We start from the raw sequence: 19,808 nt of genomic DNA, 5'->3' as shown, positions 1-19,808 counted from the left end.
ATATAAGGCGTGAGGAGGAGATACACTCACCGGGATGATCTGTCCACACACTCCAATGGGTTCATGTCTTGTAAATGTGAAATAATCTCCATCTGAAACAGATGAACATGGTCACTCCTTAGGAGAGTTTGAACTTAAAGAACCAAGCCCACAATGCAGAAGGACAGTAGGGAAAGCTGGGCAGCAGCCAGAAACAGTGAGAGAGATGAAAATGTCCACACAGCCATTCCTGGAAGCTCTTGCAGAAGCAATGGTTACAAGATAGTCAAATCTAAGCATAAAAAGAAAAGTAAGACAATAAAGGCGGAAATGGAGGACATGAGTGACTATATCTTACAACAATCAAAAGAAGTTAGTATGTTCAGACAGTTTTTAAAGTTAGATACTGGGGGGGGAAGGAAAACAATTGGAGTAAAATTGGAGTATCATATAATTTAAAATAATTGAATATGAAGCTGGTTCCTATAAGGAAAGTAACATAAAACAGTGGAGAGCAATTGGGCTTGGAAAGTCAAAATCTGGGTTCAAATCATAATTTTCCCTTTTATTTCCCTGTTTGGACAGAAATTAGACCTGTGATTTTATTGGTATAAGGATACTCTCAGGTGAGAGTAAAGTTCTTTTGCCAAAGCAAATGCTGTGATTGTTTATTTGCATCCTAGTCTTAAAGAATTTTGAATGGGGCGGCTAGGTGGCATAGTGGATAAAGCACCGGCCTTGGAGTCTGGAGTACCTGGGTTCAAATCCGGTCTCAGACACTTAATAATTACCTAGCTGTGTGGCCTTGGGCAAGCCATTTAACCCCTTTTGCCAAAAAAAAAAAAAGAAGAAGAATTTTGAAGAGTATTAAGAGGATAAATGAGTTACTCAGATTCTCATAGTTAATATGTCAACATATCTGAGATAGCACTTGAGGTCAGGTCTTCTTGGCCAGATCAAGCCTAACTCTCTTAACCACTGTGCACTCTCTAACTTTCTTTCATATGTGATAGATGAAAATTCATTTACTTGTGAGACCTGAAATCATAGAATTTGAGTTCAAATTTTATTTCTGTCATTTGTTTTCCTTTTCCACATATAACTTAACCTGAGTCGTCTCCCTAATTTTTAAATTACTTCTAATATACCTTTCATTTCTAAGTTATGATATGTCAAAGTGTTCAGTGTTTGTCTTTCTACTGTTAATCAACCAAGGAGGGAGGGAGGGAGGGCAGGAGAGAGAGAGAATGAGGGAAGGAGGGAGGGAGGGAGGGAAGGAAGGAAGGAAGGAGGGAAGGAAGGAAGGAAGGAAGGAAGGAAGGAAGGAAGGAAGGAAGGAAGGAAGGAAGGAAGGAAGGAAGGAAGGAAGGAAGGAAGGAAGGAAAGAAGGAAGGGAAGAAGGAAGGGAAGAAGGAAGGGAAGGAAGGACAAAAGGGAGTTTAGTTAAAGAAAACAAGAAATTGATATAATTGTCCAGATTATGTAGTCTCCTAAAATCCAAACCACACTAAGACAAAAAAGAAAGTTCCAATGTCTGTCTACTGAGAAAAAAAGAAATTTATTTGATTCAAATTATGAGATTGACTGTCTACATTGTTCACACTGATGACCAAAAATAGTGGAAATAATACAAAGTTAATTTTGTGATCTTGTTTATGTCAAAACAAATTGAAAAGTAAAAAAATAACAATCAACTATTTAGCAAAATAAATTAAAAAAACAGATCAAGGATGATTGTTTTTTATTAGATTGACTGATAGTTTTGTGTTAATTTAGACATGGCCAAACATCTCAGGAATGACTAGTCTCTCAGGGAAAAGAAAAGAATAATCAAACAAATTTGTTCATGTTATCGAGCAATATAGAGGCAACCATGGTATAACGGATAGAGAAAGTAGCCTGGAAGCTAGGAAGAAGGGTTTAAATCTCACCTCTTGACCCATACTGACTTTGTGACCCTGGGTCACTTAACCTCTCAGTATTGCAGGCAAATTTCTAAGACTGAAGGTTGCAGGAGGGTTGCCAGACTACATTTGTAAAGATAGTTTTCTCAATGAGACTTCCCTATTGCAAAAGAAATCACAGGTACTACCCCAAACCACCAAAAACAAGTAATCAATCTTCCTTATTTTTACAGTTAAATAGAAAAATAAAATAACTTGCCCATTTTAAGAGAGAGACCAAATTCTTAGAGAATTGGAATTACCATTGGGATTTCCTAGAAAATCTCAAATCTGCAAACTCTGAAATCATCAGAAAATAAGAGATATTGGTGAGCAACCAATGATGTTAGCTTACAAATGAAAGAAATGTTGTTATCCCCTTCTGACTGCAGCTCACTCCTAATGAAATACCAAAGAACCAAGTGTTAATCTAAGAAGAAGAAAGTTGGAGTTTAGTGTATGATATCTAAGATGGGCTACAATGGAACAGGGTGGTCCATCAAGAAAGAAATGAGACTAACAAGTTGAAAAGAAGGCAAAAGAAAATTAAGACAAACATTTAAAAATAGGCTCTCAAGAATGTGAGTCAGCAGAGCATCACAAAGCATTTTAATTCAGAATGCTGTGTGAGATATACAGTGAGGATCAGGGACAGATAATCAGAATAAGGAATTTTTTTGTTGTTTTGTTTGTTTTTAGTTTTTTTTTGCAAGGCAATGGGGTTAAGGGGCTTGCCCAAGGCCACACAGCTAGGTAATTATTAAGTGTCTGAGGTTGAATTTGAACTCAGATACTCCTGATTCCAGGGCCGGTGCTCTATCCACTATGCCAACTAGCTGCTCCCAGAATAAGGTTTTAAAATGCATAAGATTATAAAGAAAATTGATTATTTTGAAAATAGCTATCATATTTTTTTAAGTTCATAGACCCCTGATTTAGGTTAAATGTTCCTGGCTATGTGAAATAGGACATTCTGCATCTCCTCTTTAGCCCAAAGGATACAGAAAGTCTTTTATGCTGGTAGGGCAAAACAAAAACTAGTGATTTTCTTTCATCTTTTATTTACAATATTTGATAACTATCTTTATACTACAAGAGAAGTAGAAAGAATGTGTTATTCTTGCTCTAAGCTTATCCACTTGGCATAGATAAAACTCTCCCCCTCAGTTCAGAGCCATAGTTTTAGGCTAAATAGTTTCATGTCTTTCTATAAAACCCTGGACTTCATAGACCGGCTCCATGACTCAGCAACCTCAATTCGCATTTACCAGAGAGATATAGAGAGAACGTTTCAGATAACATCTGTTTTTGACCAACAAGTAAGAATGAAAGCCTGGCTCAGAGGGCTAAGAGGAAAAAAAAGGTGAGGCATCAGAACTGGAAATGCTATACAATGCTTTAATAACACTTCTTACTCTATTTAGTCTCTTTTCTCATTGATAAAATGGACAGAACAAAGTAAACATCTCTCACCAAGCTTTTTGTGATGAGTACCTCTTAAAAGTGGTTCCATTTAAAGCTGACTCAAAAACAACAACAACAAAAATTTCCTAAATATGGTTTTCCTTACAAAGCAGATATGTTTATATCTTAGTGTGTCCTGGGGAAATAACCATCTGTTTCATGTAAAATGCCTCATTATACCAAGAGTCAAGGAATAGTGCCATGGCAACCTGGAAAAAGGATGGATTCTGAGTCAGAGGATCTGAATTCAAATCCTGCCTCTGATACTTACTATTTTTCTATGAGACTTGGCACAAGTCAATTAACTTTTCTGGATCGCAGCTATTCAATTTGTAAAATGAAAGTGATGTAAAACAGGTTCTCTCTAGCTCTAAATGATATTGATTTTACTATATATATGGGTTGTCATGTTCTCTGGTACATGGTGAAATGGTGTGAAGTCACTCATCTGTGTTGATTGAGCCACAGGACAAGTCAAATTAGCTTAAAAAACAATGTAGAGGGCGGCTAGGTGGCATAGTGGATAGAGCACCGGCCCTAGAATCAGGAGTACCTGGGTTCAAATCTGGTCTCAGACATTTAATAATTACCTAGCTGTGTGGCCTTGGGCAAGTCACTTAACCCCATTTGCCTTGCAAAAACAAAACAAAAAAACAAAAAACAATGTAGACCAAGAGGGATGACTATAACACAGGTATTTTAGTAATCTCCTACTCTTTCCTAAATTATCTGGTTTCTTAATGTTAGTTTTTTAGAAAAATCCAGATAAGTATTTGATTTTTCTGGCATGAACCCATAAAGTCCATGTATCTATTCATTTCTAGCTAATGTCAATGGAATCAAAATAACCAGATCAAATCTCTAGCTTCTTTCCTAGTAGAAAATTGGTCTCTATCCCCTAGAACCACTTTGGACTTTGAGAGATCTTATATGCTTCAGACCTTCATAGAACTTCCTGACCATCTCTATTCCTTGTCTCTGCAGGCATAGCCTTCTACCCATCCCCCAACTCCCCTTTATATATTGTCTTTTCCTGTAAAAATGCAAGTTACCTGAGAGCAGGGATTGTCTTTTCTTTGTCAATATTAACTTAGCAAAGTTTATATTAATTTAGCAAAGTGATTTAAAGTTAACACTTAATGTTCTCTTTCTTTCTCCTCTCTCTCTCTCTCTCTCTCTCTCACACACACACACACACACACACACACACACACACACACACACCTGAAAAATAGAAAAAACTGATGAGAAACCCAGAAAAGGCTGTAACTGAAATTGCAACACTGATCACATATAAAAACCAACTATTAAGTGTTAATGGATGTGGAAATAATAAATGGGTTGATCTTGAAAGTTTCTTATGTTATAAAAATATTAATAAATGTTAATAAAATAAAAGCTACAGCATCACTTTGATGAGAACATAATTTTGTTCAGGTTTTAATTCATTTGCCTTAATAAGAGATTAAATGTAACTTATAATGTCTGCTTTCTTCATTTTAAATGAAATAGATGAATGGAAAAAATCTGGATTTATGGCAAGTAAAGTAAGTGGTAATTATTCATTTACAGAAGTATTGACAAAGCTTAATTTAAGTAGAAAGTACCCTTTAAGCATGATTTTACTTATAAAAATAATTAATTTGTTTTTTTCAGGAAAATATTTACTAAACAAATTGAAGTACTACTGCACAGTCAAGTCATCATGGAGTCCAGGCTATATGGTTGTATCTATAAGGAAAGAAATGCCGTTTCTTTCACCCAGAAGCCTTAATGGGTCAACCTGTTTGGTCTGAAGTAATAGTAATAGTAGTAGTAGTAGTAGTAGTAGTAGTAGTAGTAGGAGGAGGAGGAGGAGGAGGAGGAGGAGGAGGAGGAGGAGGACTGGTGGTAGTAGTAGTACTGGTGATAGTAGTTATGGTGGTGGTGGTGGTGGTGGTGGTAGTGGTGATGGTGGTGGTGGAAGTGGTAGTAGTAGTGGTAGAAGTGGTAATAGTAGTGGTAGTAGTAATTATTATTACTATCATAGCTAACATAACTATCATAGCTATCATAGCTAACATTTTATCTAGCACCTACAATGGATCAAACACTGTGTTAAGTATTTCACAAATATTATTTTTTACTTGATCCTCACAACAATCCTGAAAGGTAGGTAGATTAGTCGTTGTTGCCCAACTCTTCACCACCCTGTGGACTATATTGTCTAAGGAGTTTTCTTGATACAAGTAATCGAGAGGTTCTCCATTTCCTTCAACAGAGTTAAGTGACTTGCTCAGGTCATACAGGGTCATATAGCTAGAAAATTTCAGAATCCAGATTTGAACTCAGGTCTTCCAGACTCCTGACCCAGTTCTATATCCACTGAGTCACCCCTAACTCATTTTATGGTTGAGGAAATTGAGTCAAAAAAGAATTTAGGTGATTTGATTAAGATCACCCAGTTAATGTCCGAGGCTGCATTTGAATTCCAGCTCTCTATCTACTACACTAAATATGGCAATATTGATAGAGTTGACTGAGAATTTGCAAGGCCAGTTTCAAGTAGTAATTCTGATACATACTGAATATGTGAATTTGAAAAAGTGTTCAAATCTCTCAGTATCCCAGTAAATTGAAAAGTTCAAGTAATTGAGCATAGGTACCTATTTAAACAGGTGAGGGAAAAGGAAGGAGTTCCCTCTACCAATAATTTTAAGAAATTTGTCTGGGAGGAAAGAAAATAGACTCTAATTTTTTTAAATAGAGAAGCAGAGGATTGTTATGTATGTGAAATAAGGAAAGTGCTTTCAGATGAAGTCACTGTTGTACTCAGTTACAAGAGATCTCTAAAGAAGTGAGAGTAATCTGTAAATGTTGGTAAAATAAAAACAAAACATATCCACAAAATTTATTTTAAAAAGCAAGGAAAAAAATCTGGAAATGACTAAGGATGGAGCTAGTTGAGAGAAAAGAGGAGAATCAAGGTGTTTTAGAAGCCCATTTTTTTCTGGGTTTCCATATGATCTTTATACTCAATAAGTATTTGCCATTGACTATGGAAGTCAAATTCATCTCTTTGTCTACTATGATACTGCCTGGGAGCTAAGAATAAGTTTAATACTTATAAAATAAAGTCAAAGTTTGCCAACCCCCAAATTAAATGAAGGGGTGGATCAAAAATATGATCCTCATGATGATTTGTCTTGACTGTTAGTTATAGAATAAATAAGCTAGGAAATGGAAAAATTATAAAAGATTCCAGAAATTACATAATATTAATCTCATTGCATTATAGTAATCAATTAAATGATGTTAATAAATACACAATATCATTATTATATAATATTACACAGATATGGTATAACACCCTGTTACATCATCTCCCATGAACCTCCAGACTCTGAAGGTCTGACAGTATAAAAAAAGGAAGCATTCACCACTCTATCAGGATTTATTCCATTGCCAAAATCAATTTATAATATGATACACAAGCTGAGGTAACCACTGAACCTCATATTCTTCTAATCAGTCAATTAACAGTAAGTTGATATTCATTTATATTCCTCCACTATAAACTCATCACACTGCAGAATTTTTTAAGTACTGTTTCCTTCTAAATGTAGGAGCTGCCTGTATTTCAAAGGTTAAGGGAAAAGTCTTCATTCTTCAATCCAAGCAAAGAACCATCTACCCGGGACTGGAAGCCTTGTTTTCATGATTCTAATACTGTCCGCTAAAGACATCCTAGATTGCTAAATAAAAACTATGAAAATATCTCCTGCCCCACCCCACTTCACACTCCACCCCCACTTCAGGAAAGTCATATCTTCTGATACTAAACAGAGTATAATGAAAACTTTACAGTTGTAGTGAGAAATACTAAAAATGCCAACACAAACACTATAATTTTAAGTTACATTAAAAAGGTACTAATTCTTTTGTTGGTGTTATAAGGATTCTCACTTCATCTTCCCAGAAGTCACCTGGCAGCTGCCTACAAGCTTTTTACATTCTGAAGTTTGACCTAAAGCACAGGACTCTAAAAAATTCTATCTAAACCTTAAACCATGATGCTTTCCAAACAAGGTCCTCAGAACCCTCACTCTCAGATGGATAAAACTGGACATTTATTTTTTGTCTAAATTATGCTGGTACTGGTCAAAACTTGGGGTTTAGATCATGGGGCAGTATGATACATAAGGAGAACCATATTTGGAGTCAGAAAAGACCTGGATTAAAATTTTTCACTAGTTTTATGACTGTGATCCTAGGCATTTTTTCATCTTCAGGTAAAATGGGGATTGCCTTGGTTGTTAGCACATAGGATTATTGGAAGTTCAAAAGAGATAATTTTTACAAAGTGCCTTCTCTGTAACTATCTTCATAAATGTGAATATGATTATTATTGTGAAATTGGGGCAAAAGAGAGTCACAATTAATTTTAAAGCAATCTGAGAATCTCAACCATATCATTTTCATCAATTTTTTAGATTTTTTTATTTGCTATTTATCTATGACCTCTTTAAATTGTGGCATCCTGGAATAAACCTAGGATCAGAGAAATATTGCTTTAATGCAGTCACCCAACTGGTACAAACAGTGTGTACTCAGTTTAGGGAGAGAGGATAAACCCTGTTACTCCACATCAGGGCAATGCATCAGGTCCAATGTAGAGTCACATGTGGGCAGAAATGTGGGTGAGGTCCAGGGTGTGTTAGCAAATTAAATCACAGAGCCTACTCTTCCTGAATTGTCTATCTTCTAGACATCCCCTAAATAGAGCCTCTGCAATGCAGCTGTTTCTAAAATAGGGCAGAAGAACTCATCTATTGACAACTTCTATGTTCACTAATACCTAGGCAGTGATCTTACCCTTTTAAAGAAGGTTGAAAGAAGAAATATTTATGGGACACTGCTAAAATATGAATGGGAGAGAATCAAGCATATCACATAGGACCCAAAATCTAGACAAGGAACTTCAGATGCCATCTAGTTCAATGCTCCTTATCTGACATATGAGGAAACTGAGATCCAAAGAAATTAAGTGACTAGCCCAGGGACACATGTAGGAGGGGTGAGGGTTGAGATCTGAACCTAGTCCTCTGACTAAAGGAGCAGCCTCTGTTGTATTTCCCCTAATTTTTGTGTGATTCTTACCCCTTGGTGCCACTATGAGAGAAAGAATATTGGTGGAAGAAACTGTGAGCATAATTCAATGATTTTCCTTTAAGAGATCATTCCTGATTTCCTCTCCAAATCACTACTGATTTGATTTGTATAACCTAGACTAATACACTTATCTATAAATATGTTGTATCCTCTTAGTAGAATGCATGTTCCTGGAGAATAGGGATTATCTCATTTTTATATTTTATCCTCAGTACCTAATAGTGTTGAGTAGACAGTAAGCACCTAATAAATGATTGCTAATTGACATTCTGATTTTTTTCCTATTTAAAAATGTTAAAAACATATCTATACCTGGACCTCATAGAACCTTAACTGGGCCCTGTCTGATTATGTATCTATTATTTTCATCAGTGACTCCAGGAAGTTGTAGTTTGTACGGTGGTGACAAAATGGTAAAGCATCTCAGCAGATGGGCTAAACCAGGTTGAGAGTAACCTGACAAACCTCAATCCTATTGGAGAGTTAGAGAAGTGTCTACCCTAAGCATGTGAAGATTCCCCCCAGTTGAATGGGAAGATAAGAATATTTGTTCCAATGGTCATGAGGGCAGAAGAAGCAGGTACCGTGGAATGTTTAAAGCTTGGTCATCCACTACACCCCAGGTCATCATCCTGCCATTGAACTTCAATGGCTCAGTAAAAGAGAATAAAGCTAATAACTTAGTGCAACTCTGCCTCACTTAAATCCAATTTACTTGCAAGTCAAAATATCACCCCATGACATCACTGGTCCTCTTTGAAATGAAGGACAAGCAATGATATTGATACTGGCTCTGAAAGTTTATTTATATAGTCTAGACTGAGAGGTAGGAAAAGATGCTCCAGAACAGAACCAGTCTTCTGAGAGATCAATCAGCCAACATACATATTGCATTCCAGACACTATGTAAGGGCACTGGTTATAAACACAAAAATGAAACATTCTTGTCCTTAAGGAGTTAACATTATAGCAGAATATAAGAAGGTAGGATACAGAGGGAGTCCAGGAGGCAATCCTAGTGAGCTCAGGTTCTCTGGAGTGATCCACAGGTTTTAATCTCTTATGTTCAAAAGATTTATACATTGCAAAATGGTGACCGGTTTATCTCTCCTTTTGTTTTAGTTGATACTATAACCCTTTCAGGACATAATCAGAAATAACTAAATTAAGATTATACTTTAGGAGCAGCTAGGTGGAGTAGTAGATAAAGCACTGGCCCTGGAGTCAGGAGTACCTGGGTTCAAATCTGATCTCAGACACTTAATAATTACCTAGCTGTGTGGCCTTGGGCAAGCCACTTTGACCCCATTTGCCTTGCAAAAAAAAAAAAAAAAAAACTAAAAAAAATATTATACTTCAGAATGGGTTCTATGAGTCAGTTCCTCTGTCTTTCTGTAGTCTCCTAATATACTACAATTTTGCTAAGGAAAAAAAAGAAAAATAGATGTAAAATCAGATGGATCCAGGAGAGTCATAACAGGATGATACTAAATTAATGAATGAATTTATGGAATGAATGAGTTAGTGACTAAATTCCTACTCCCCTCCATCCTTGGTGTCTGACTGACTTAACTAGATTCACCAAACCTTGTATTTAATTTAATTTCAGAGAAAGAAAAGTGAAGAAAACATAATTGGTCTGTATCCCTGACTTGTCTCTGCCTCAGTCCCTAACCTCAGCATCCCAACAACATCACCTTCTGGAAATTGTAGACTCTCTAGACTGCCCAGTGGCCTGGCACCATTGAAATTTGCTTAATTTCTTTTTTTGAACCTGGTCTGACTCTACAAGTCCCTTAGGCAGAATTTCAGCAGGGAAAAAAAGGAATTTTCCAAAATTAAATTATCTTATTTTTACATTGTTGGTTATAGGACTGGGGGGGTGAAGGACTAAGGCAAAAGGTTATTAGCAGTGCTACTCCCCAAGTGAAAGAATTTCCCAAAGATATGCTATGCTCCCTTACTGTGATTCTCAGGGATAATAGGTTCAAAGAACCCATAGTGATACAATTCACAATCATGCTTGTCAAATAGCCAGTTTCTTTTGAAGATAAAATGGGATTGAAAAGCGTTTTAGTTCCTCCAAAATTTCTCCCTTTTTAAAATTTCAGAAAGAAGATAAAGCTTTCTTGGAGATTCCCAGCACAACTTGATCAAATCAGGGTCTCCCAGATTGAATTTCCTGCAGTAAGAGGAAAACTCTTCCATGATAGAAACCTAGCCAGTGATTACAACATTCTATCTCTTGGTCAACTTTCCCTCTAGTTCCAAAAATTTTTAAATGTAAATCACTTGTAAAAGGTAAGACATTGTGATGTTCCAGGAGTGTCTAGGGATTGAAGGTCCCTATTCCTTTGATCTGTTCCCCATGAAGGCCTGCAGAGTTTAGAATCACAGCATGTGCCTGCATATGGAACTTCCCAAAATGAAGGAGAGGCCAACACAATATATATGCAAAAGTCCTGTCACCCCAGAGCACTATCCTCTCATAGAACCATCATGAGATATAGCCACACAAAACTAAAAACTCCAGCTCATTAAATGAGTCCCTACAATTCTACTACCTCTTTGGAATCCTCAGAGATGAAATCAGGAAACAAGACTTGGTCTTGTTTAAGTCAAATTTTATGCACTTGGGAATCTGCTTCATGAAGGAATCTTATTTCTGTAAAGGGTAGGAGCTAGCTTAGAGTCTGAAATTTAACACACAGCATGTTACCATTCACTAAAGTTATTAAAAATATTTGAAGAAATGTCTATTTATTCATCCCTTCTTCTCTATTCCCATCTCCCTTCATACTGAATTGTGTCACCAGGGTCTTGGCTATAGCTAAGTATGAGCCACATAATTATAAATTAGCTTCTATTGTTCTCTAATTGTTTAATGTGTGTTAATTTTGTCTCCTTCACCAGATTACAAATTACCCGAGAGCAGGGACCTGTGACTTACATTTCTTTATTCTCACAATCCCTAATACTATGCTGTACACACACACACACATACACACACACACACACACACACACACACACACACAAATTAAATGCTACCTGATGGATTCAATTAATAAGGTATTCTGTTTTGTTGCTACTTTGGTCATTTTTTTTACCATGTTTGACTCTTCCTGATCCCTTTTGGGATTTTCTTGGCAAAGATATTGGAGTGGTTTTCCATTTCCTTCTCCAGTTTTTTTTTACAGATGAAGAAACTAAGGTATCAGGTTTAAGTGACTTGCTCAGGGTCACCCAGTTATTAAGTGTTTGAGGCTGGATTTGAACTCAGGTAGGTTTTTCCTGACTTCAGGCATGGTTCTCTATCCACTATGTCACCTAGTGGCCTCAAAATATTAAAAGAAAATTGAGAATTGAGTTCATAACTTTCAGATTATGAGACTGATGTTGTTCAGTCATGTCTGACTCTACATGACTCTTTTGGGGTCTTCATGGTAAAGATACTAGAGTCATTTACTATAACTTTCTTTGGCTCATTTTACAGATGAAGAAACTGAGACAAATAGGATTAAACAAAACATCCAGGGTCATACATTAGTAAATATGTGAGAACAAATTTGAGCTCATGAAGATAAGTCTTCCTGATTCTAGTCCTGGTCTCTAACCACTGCACCATCAAGCTGCTCAGCCTAAAGTAATCAATGCTAGCATTAATAATTCCTATTGACATTTTAAGAATGCATTAAAGTTCGGAAAGCATTTAACACATACTTTCCCATTAATACCTCTTTATCAGTCTGTGAAGCTCAGATTACAGGTGCGCATTATCCCTATTTTATAAAAAATGAAATTGAGATAGAGAGCAACTAAGAGTTTTATACACAGCTAATACTGGAGAAAGTATTTGAATTCGAATCATCCTAATATCTGTCTTCAGGTTCCACCCTCTACAATGTAGCATGATGATATATGTAAAGTCACCAAATGGGTAAAGAAATACCTGGCTGGTGTTCATGAAGAAATTATGTAAGTTTCTTGTTCAAAATGTTCCTGGAAACAGCATGCATTAAATAAATGGGTGTGTACTTTTATATTTTGTGTGAATGTCACTTTATTTAGGAACAGAAATATGGGCTGCATATTGAATATGCAAGTACTTTTAAATATCATAAAATCACTTTCATCCTTAAGATTCTTAAGTTCAACATACCTACAGGAATGGTCATCCCATGAATTTTATCTGCCCAGCCTGCATAGTATCGAAGGGTTTTGATGACACCCTGCAAATCCACATAAAAAGCTTGAAGGAAAGGTTTGCCACCATTTAATGATTCCATGGTCTGTAGTGGGGGGAAGAAATGAAAGAAAAATCAGGCTCCTCAACTCAATATTCCTACATTATATACATCATTCAGTGTCACATGGAAGTAAAAAACAGAACAAGATAAAGACTCTGACAGCAAAAAATTATATCATATCTGGTAAACCAAACTTCCAAATATCTTTTTGTAACTTCTAATTTGTTTTCTATTAGATATTACATTTCTATATTAGACATTACATTAGATATGAAAAGTTCCATAATTTCCCACCCCCCAAAAATGGACATAAATGAGTTTTCTCCTTTTCCTGAAAAAAAAATGTTCATATTCCTTTGACCAAAGCTAACAAGTGTTTGAGTGTGAACCTAATTTTTAAGACTCCGGATCACTACTATTCTGATATACAGACATAACATTTCTATAATCAATAGGATAATGTTATTTAAAGTAGGTTCTGTTTTGTTAATGATGATAGCTAGTAGGGGATGGGGGCTCAAAGACCCCATAAACAAATTGAATCTATTTAAAAACATGAGAACATGGAACTTTTAGGGATAAAAGAAGAATATAAAATTTTCTCTATGGTTGCCAAGGCTCCTGCTGTGAACAGAATTATCTATAGCTATTTTATTTATTAAAATCAAATAAACAAGACTTCCTCTAGGGGAGCACATACACTAACAACCAAGGGGCCTAAGTTTCCCTCTGTCCACCATCAAATTACTAACAATCATTTTTAGTAATTCTAATCCTTTATCTGCTGAATGAAAATAGTCCTGTGAAACAATTTCAAGTGATTATCCCTTTATTTAATGGAAATGGTTGCAAGCTGGGTTAAACAGACAACAAAAGACAGAATTTTTTAAAAAAAGACTTTCAGACAAGAAATATGAGATTTCAAGTCCAACCTTAATGTAAGGCAAAACATGTCAGACTGACAGATTAGGTAGCAAATAGGCCAAAAATACATGCATCTGCACATACACACAATTTCTTCTTAAGAATATTTTTATAGTAAACATTATTGGGAAAGTTATTTTAGTGCTGACCAAGATATAAAGAAAATGTGTTCTGTCTTCATGTTCTCTCATTGAAATGAAAAATGCTATTACTGACACAGAAATTTATCCATTTACAATGTGGACAAGATGGTATTCATTTTATATATCATATTACCTAGCTCTGCATGTGTTAGCTCACGAGAATTACAAGGATCAGGAGAAACCATATCCCACTGCTTATTAGTACTTTTTCATGTAGCCCTTGGGATGGGTTTAACATACTCCAAGAATTAGCATGCTAATAACTAAGATCCACATAGTAAAGTGGAGAGCCAGCAATTACATAGAATTTGTGAAGTCTTTATTGACTATTGACACCATCCAAACTCATTTGTATAATTGCTAAGTTTGCAAAACAAATTTAGGTAGAATCTTGGACCTTGCCACAACTCAAGGACAGAGAAGTCAATCACAATCTCTTGTACTTCAATGGTTGTGAAATCTACTTCTGCGGAAGACTGATCAAAAACTTTGTATCTCTATTGCATTAGTTCCAAATCCTACAATCCACAAGGAATTAGGTAACATTTGAAAAAATATTTGAAAAAAAGGAAGGATACAAGTTAGGAGGGAAATGACATTTCAGCTCTACACTAAAAAATCTAGTAATCAAGTATAATCTTGGCTATAAACTTATCACATGTGTAATTAACCTAATGTCAGTTAGCCAGTCTACTCAAGATTTACTTCTTACTTTTATGGAATGAGAAGATCTCAAAGTGGTTGTTGAAGGAATAGAGGAATTGAAGGTACTGAGGAATGAGCAATACTCATAATGTGAGTGTGAGAAACTAATAGTCCTGAAAGAAATAGAGATTCTGATATCCTATTGTAGATAATTCATCCTCACAATTTTCCTCTCACCCCTATTGCTGTTCAGTCATTTTTCCAGTCATGTCTTCCTCTTCATAAGCCCATTTAAGGGTGTTCTTGGCAAGATACTGAAGTAGTTTGCCATTTCCTTCTCCAGATCACTTTACATTTTATGTCTTTGATCATACCAAAATGGGATCTGAAATGACCTTTGACAAGCTTCATCAGTAGACTGAGGCAATTAGATGAACATTAGTACAGATAAATATAAAATATGCACTTGGGTTCAAATAATCAACTGTATAAATGAAGAGGGGGTAAGACATAAAGACATAAAGCAATATGTGTTGAAAAAGACTGAAAATAAAATGAAAAAGGTAATGCGTGTGTGTGTGTGTGTGTGTGTGTGTGTATGTGTGTGTGTGTACACCACAAGTGCACTTTGGTCACACCATATTTAAAATATACCCTAAACTGAGGAAAAGTGAAGGGCTGGACTGGATCCAGAAGATAATAATTGGATCCAGAGGATAATACATTAGATGGAAAAGGGACTTAAAATCATGTCCTATGAGGACTAGTTGAAGAAATTGAGAATAGTTAACCTAGAGGGGGTGGGGGAAAGGCTTAGTGGGAATCATAATGGTTATTTTTAAATATATAAAGAGAACTTAGTGTAATGGCTAGAAATCTTTGTTTCATATACTGGAAGATTTCTTATTAATTAGGGCTTTACAAATAACTGGAGAGAAAGTCAATGCTCTATACTTGGGGAACAGCAAAACAAATTGTGGTTTATTATTATAATAAAAAAAATCACTGTACTGTAAGAAATGATGACTATGGAGAACAAAGAGAAGCATGGGAAGACTGGTATGAACTGATGAGCAGTCAAGAAAGCAGAATGAGGAATTTAGGAATTTTTTTTTCTTTGATGAGAAAAGAAAGTCAGTATCAAAGAAAGTATGAACTGATCTCACAAATTTATTTTCTCTCCATGAAATGTCCCCAGGTGGTTGATTATGATTGACTCTACATTTTTAAGGTCATTTCAGATAATCATATTGGAATGAAAAAATGATATTACTGACAGCAATTTGTCTATTTACAAAGTGAACAAGATGGAAATCATTTGAAATATCATATTATGATGACTTTCTTCACAATTCAAAGGCAGCATCAGCATTCTAAAATCTTAGAGTTGGAAAGAATCTCAGAGTTCATCTAATCGAATCCCTGACCAAATTGTGAGTCTTATCTCAGCATATCTGGAAAGTATCCATTCAAACTCTTGATGACCTCTATTAATGAGAGGTTCACTACCTTTTAAGGAAGTTCATTCCATTTTTATATAGCACTGATTATAATTTTTTTATAGTCTTTACATGGATCTAGGGTATAAGTGGATCCAGAGGATAATAAACTCTCTTGATCCTCCTTGAGGGTCTGAAATTGGAACTTGGTACCTTATAATTAAATGAGAAAAGAATTAGTAATCTGACCCCTCCTTCATCACCTGATTGTACACAGCCTCATTCACCTCAGGGGAATACCCCTTTTCCCCTATGATCACCTAACACTCATTGCTTTTGTCCCAGGCCTCTAGTTCCTTATCAGATTTTTGAAAAGGCAGAAAAACTTTCAAGGAAATGTGAGAATAGAAATATCCCTAGTGGATTTCAATATAAATGGGCATAGGATATTTTAAGGCTGCTTACTGCAAGAACTGCCCTGTCTCTTTCCACCAAGTCTGCTAGTTTGTCCAGGAGACGTCCTCTCTCTGAAGCATCCATTCGTCTCCACACAGAGCCAAGAGAAAAAGCCAGGCGTGCAGCTCTCACGGCTTTGTCTATGTCAGCCTGTCAGAGAGGAAGAGAAACAATTGCACTGAAGTTCCCCTTTATAATATGTATATGTGTATCTATATCTATATCTATATCTATCTATCTGAATAGAACATCCCACAATATAAAAGAATAATCTAGTTCCTAAGAAATATATTGTCTGCTAGCAAAGGCATTACCCAGAGATTCTAGAACAGTGTTTATAAATTGCTAGTATATAAATGGGCATTGATTCTTATATTTAATTCCCAAAACTTTTAATTCCATAAACTCAAACCACTAACTCTTTCTATATTGGACTCTTCTCACACCCAGCTCCCTTCTTCTCTCTAGCCCTTCTTCCCTAGCCCTGACCCATGGGATGATAAAAGTCAGGGTTTAGAGGGTGAATTTATCTGTAGTAGATTATTTTAGCTGATCAGTCCACAGTGTAATATATATTGGCAAACACTATTTTGGGGAACATGATTGATCCTCTCTTTTTTAGGGGTAGTTATCTCACAGGAAGTATTCTTTCAGCAAAGTCATTACCTTATCTGCTTCTTGAACTTCACACAACTGCTCTCCAGTGGCTGGATTGTAGACTGGAAATACACGCCCACTTTCTGAGTTCTGCCATTCATTGTTAATGAAAATCTAATAGGACAAATATTTAAAAAACATTTGTGAAACAACTATTAGGCTGGTTGCTTAGTGTGCAGTGGTACAGAAGTCATAAAACCAAAACATCTATGAGTTAGAAGGGATTTCTTAAGTCATCTGAATAAGCCTCTCAAGAAATTCAGAAAACCCACCATGTACAGCAATCCTGTCCTTTTAGTCTACCCACACAAAAAACAAAAATTAGAAGAGATGTTAAATGTAAGTACACAGTTAATAGTGAGAAGCTTATAGTGAAGAAGCAGACAAGGGGGAGGGATTATAAAAATCCTTCAGAAGAACCCCAAAAACTTGGGGACTCATAGAAGCTACCATGACAAGGAAAAAGACAAAATGGTAATATCTGATCAGTTACTGGAAGGAGAGAAGAGAAAGGTGAGATGTAGTTTGATTTCATTGGAAGACCCCTCAGATAACAGTTGAGCACAGCTGTTTGCAATAGGAAGCTGGCAAGAGCATACTAACTACAGGTGAAAGACATTTGAACATGTAGTACCTATGCCAGGTGAGAAAGAGAGAAAGGTAGGAAAGTTCACTTTGAATCCCTGTACCAAAATACTTGAAAGTTAGAGTGTGTGTGTGTGTGTGGGGGGGGATTAAGAAATAAAAGAGTTTCATTTTAAGCAAATATGAAGGGCAAAAGTTGTTACTTGCCAAGACTGCTAGGTTTATGTGACTTCCAATGACAAATTACCTATGTTCAGAATGTAAATTGGTTGCCCTGCTAGAGACAATGAAGAGGAACAATCCCTGGGGAAAGTTCTTCTTGAGCCTATGAGGGAAAAGTGAAGTGTTCTTTTAAGGAATGGAAGAAATACTTAAGGAAGAACACAAAAGAAACTTGAAAAGGTGGAAAAAGGAGGAAGAGAGGAAGGAAAAGGAGAAAGAGGAGAACAAGGAGGAAGGAAAGAGGAGAAGGAAGAGAGAAGACAAGAAAGAAAGAAGAAAGGAGAAGGAAGAAAGAGGAGGAGGAGGAAGACATGAAGGAGGAGATGAGGGAGGGAGGGAAGAAGGTTGGGAGGAAGGAAGGGAGGAAAGGAGAGATGGAAGGAGGGAGGGAGTGAGGAAGGAAGGGAAGGAGAGATGGAGGGAAGGAAGGAGAGAGGCGGTGAGGAAGGGAGGGAAAGAGAAAGTGCGTATTAAGTACTTTCAACACTGCTAAGAACAGGCAATACAAATTTAAAACCAAGACATTTCAAGTTCTCAAGGAACTACCTCGTGCTATAATTGGGGGAATAACACATAAAACTAGGTTCAGCTAAAGACAGGAGTGTGCTGGTAAATATTTATCAACCTTGCTAGGAGGGGGTGGGGGAGTTGGGGAAATGTAGACACTCTTTTAAATTTAATCTACATTATTAACACTTTCTTAAGTCTAGTCAATCAACAAAACAATAAATCAAACCGTAATCTGTAGCATGATTTCTGAGGTGTAAATGCTGACACTAAAAATTTAACAACCAGCTCTCACCAGCCCATTACAGTGGGATCTAGCACACCCCCGTTGCTGAGGAGAGGGGAAAGCACAAAAGGCCTGGGTGTATAGTAGTGGGGAGAAAGGCTAGGTGACCTTATAATATGTCAATAGAGTAATCTTGTGCAAAAGAAAAGAGGTAACAATTCCACTATATTCTTCTCTATTCAAACAGCATTTCCAGTATTATATAAATTTCTAGTGTCATATTTTAGACAGACATTGATGAGCTGAAGAATATACAGGGAGAAGACCCCAGAATGGTAAAAGATTTGAAAACGCTGACTATACAATTGTCTGTGGCTGCTCAGTATGGAGAAAAATTTTCAGAGGAAATGGAGAAGAAAAACCATCTTAAAGGATGAGCTAAAGGAATTCAAGGATGTTTTAGCCCTTTTGATCATTGATTTTATTATTAGCAAATATGGCTTTATTCATCTATAAAATGGAGGCAAATAATAAATTGGGGTGGGGAAGCAGAGCAAAGAGATAACAGTTAATGGAATTACTTAATGTGGCTATGTCAAACTCTTCATATATTTAGCAATGGGTAGAGTACTGAGTTTGGAACTAGGAAGATTCATTCCAATCCAGACTCAGACACTTATTAGTTGTATGACCCTGGGCAAGTCACTTAATCCAGTTTACCTCAGTTCCTGGGACTGGAAAAGGAAATGGCAAAGACTCCAGATTTTTGCCAAGAAAACTCCAAGAGATGGGCATGACTCAAACAATTGAACAACAACTCCAATCAAGTGAAAGGACTGGTAGTTGCATTTAAAATTGATTGATGGATCATATTCAAAGAACAGTGTGATTAAAAGATCAATTTAACTCTGGAAAGAAGGTTAAATCTCTGAGAATTTCTGAACAGGTCTTGTCCAGACAAAACTATCTTCAGACACCAGTGAGCCAGACTGACATTTTTGGTATGTGAAATGATGCCAGATGTCAGAAGACCTGTTTTCAAATTTTGCCTCTGACAAACAAGGGTTGTGTGATCCTATGCATCTCTGACTCAGGCAACACTACAGAAGAATTCTGAAGCTACTTTTTTTTATAACAGTGGATAAATCCTCCAAACTGAAATTTCCCCCACACCAATCAAATCATATGTCTAGACTGCAAAACACACAAGGTTTAAAT

At 36.3% G+C, this 19,808-nt stretch overlaps 1 protein-coding gene across 2 annotated transcripts in view; it reads right to left on the bottom strand.

Annotated features, from left to right (window-relative positions):
• ALDH1A2 (aldehyde dehydrogenase 1 family member A2) overlaps positions 1–19,808 on the bottom strand; it is a 106,109-nt gene that overhangs the window by 53,748 nt on the left and 32,553 nt on the right. For both annotated transcript variants that reach the window (XM_074234577.1, XM_074234578.1), the window contains exons 2-5: positions 17,060–17,164; positions 16,403–16,543; positions 12,699–12,828; positions 31–92 (exon numbers count right to left, since the gene is read on the bottom strand). In XM_074234577.1, the coding sequence (XP_074090678.1) occupies positions 31–92; positions 12,699–12,828; positions 16,403–16,543; positions 17,060–17,164 (438 nt within the window). The remainder of the gene's footprint in view (positions 1–30; positions 93–12,698; positions 12,829–16,402; positions 16,544–17,059; positions 17,165–19,808) is intronic.

The sequence above is a fragment of the Macrotis lagotis genome, chromosome 4, assembly GCF_037893015.1.
Source record: "Macrotis lagotis isolate mMagLag1 chromosome 4, bilby.v1.9.chrom.fasta, whole genome shotgun sequence".
In the NCBI taxonomy this organism is placed as follows: Eukaryota; Metazoa; Chordata; class Mammalia; order Peramelemorphia; family Peramelidae; genus Macrotis; species Macrotis lagotis.
This window is presented reverse-complemented; position numbering and strand designations above follow the sequence as displayed.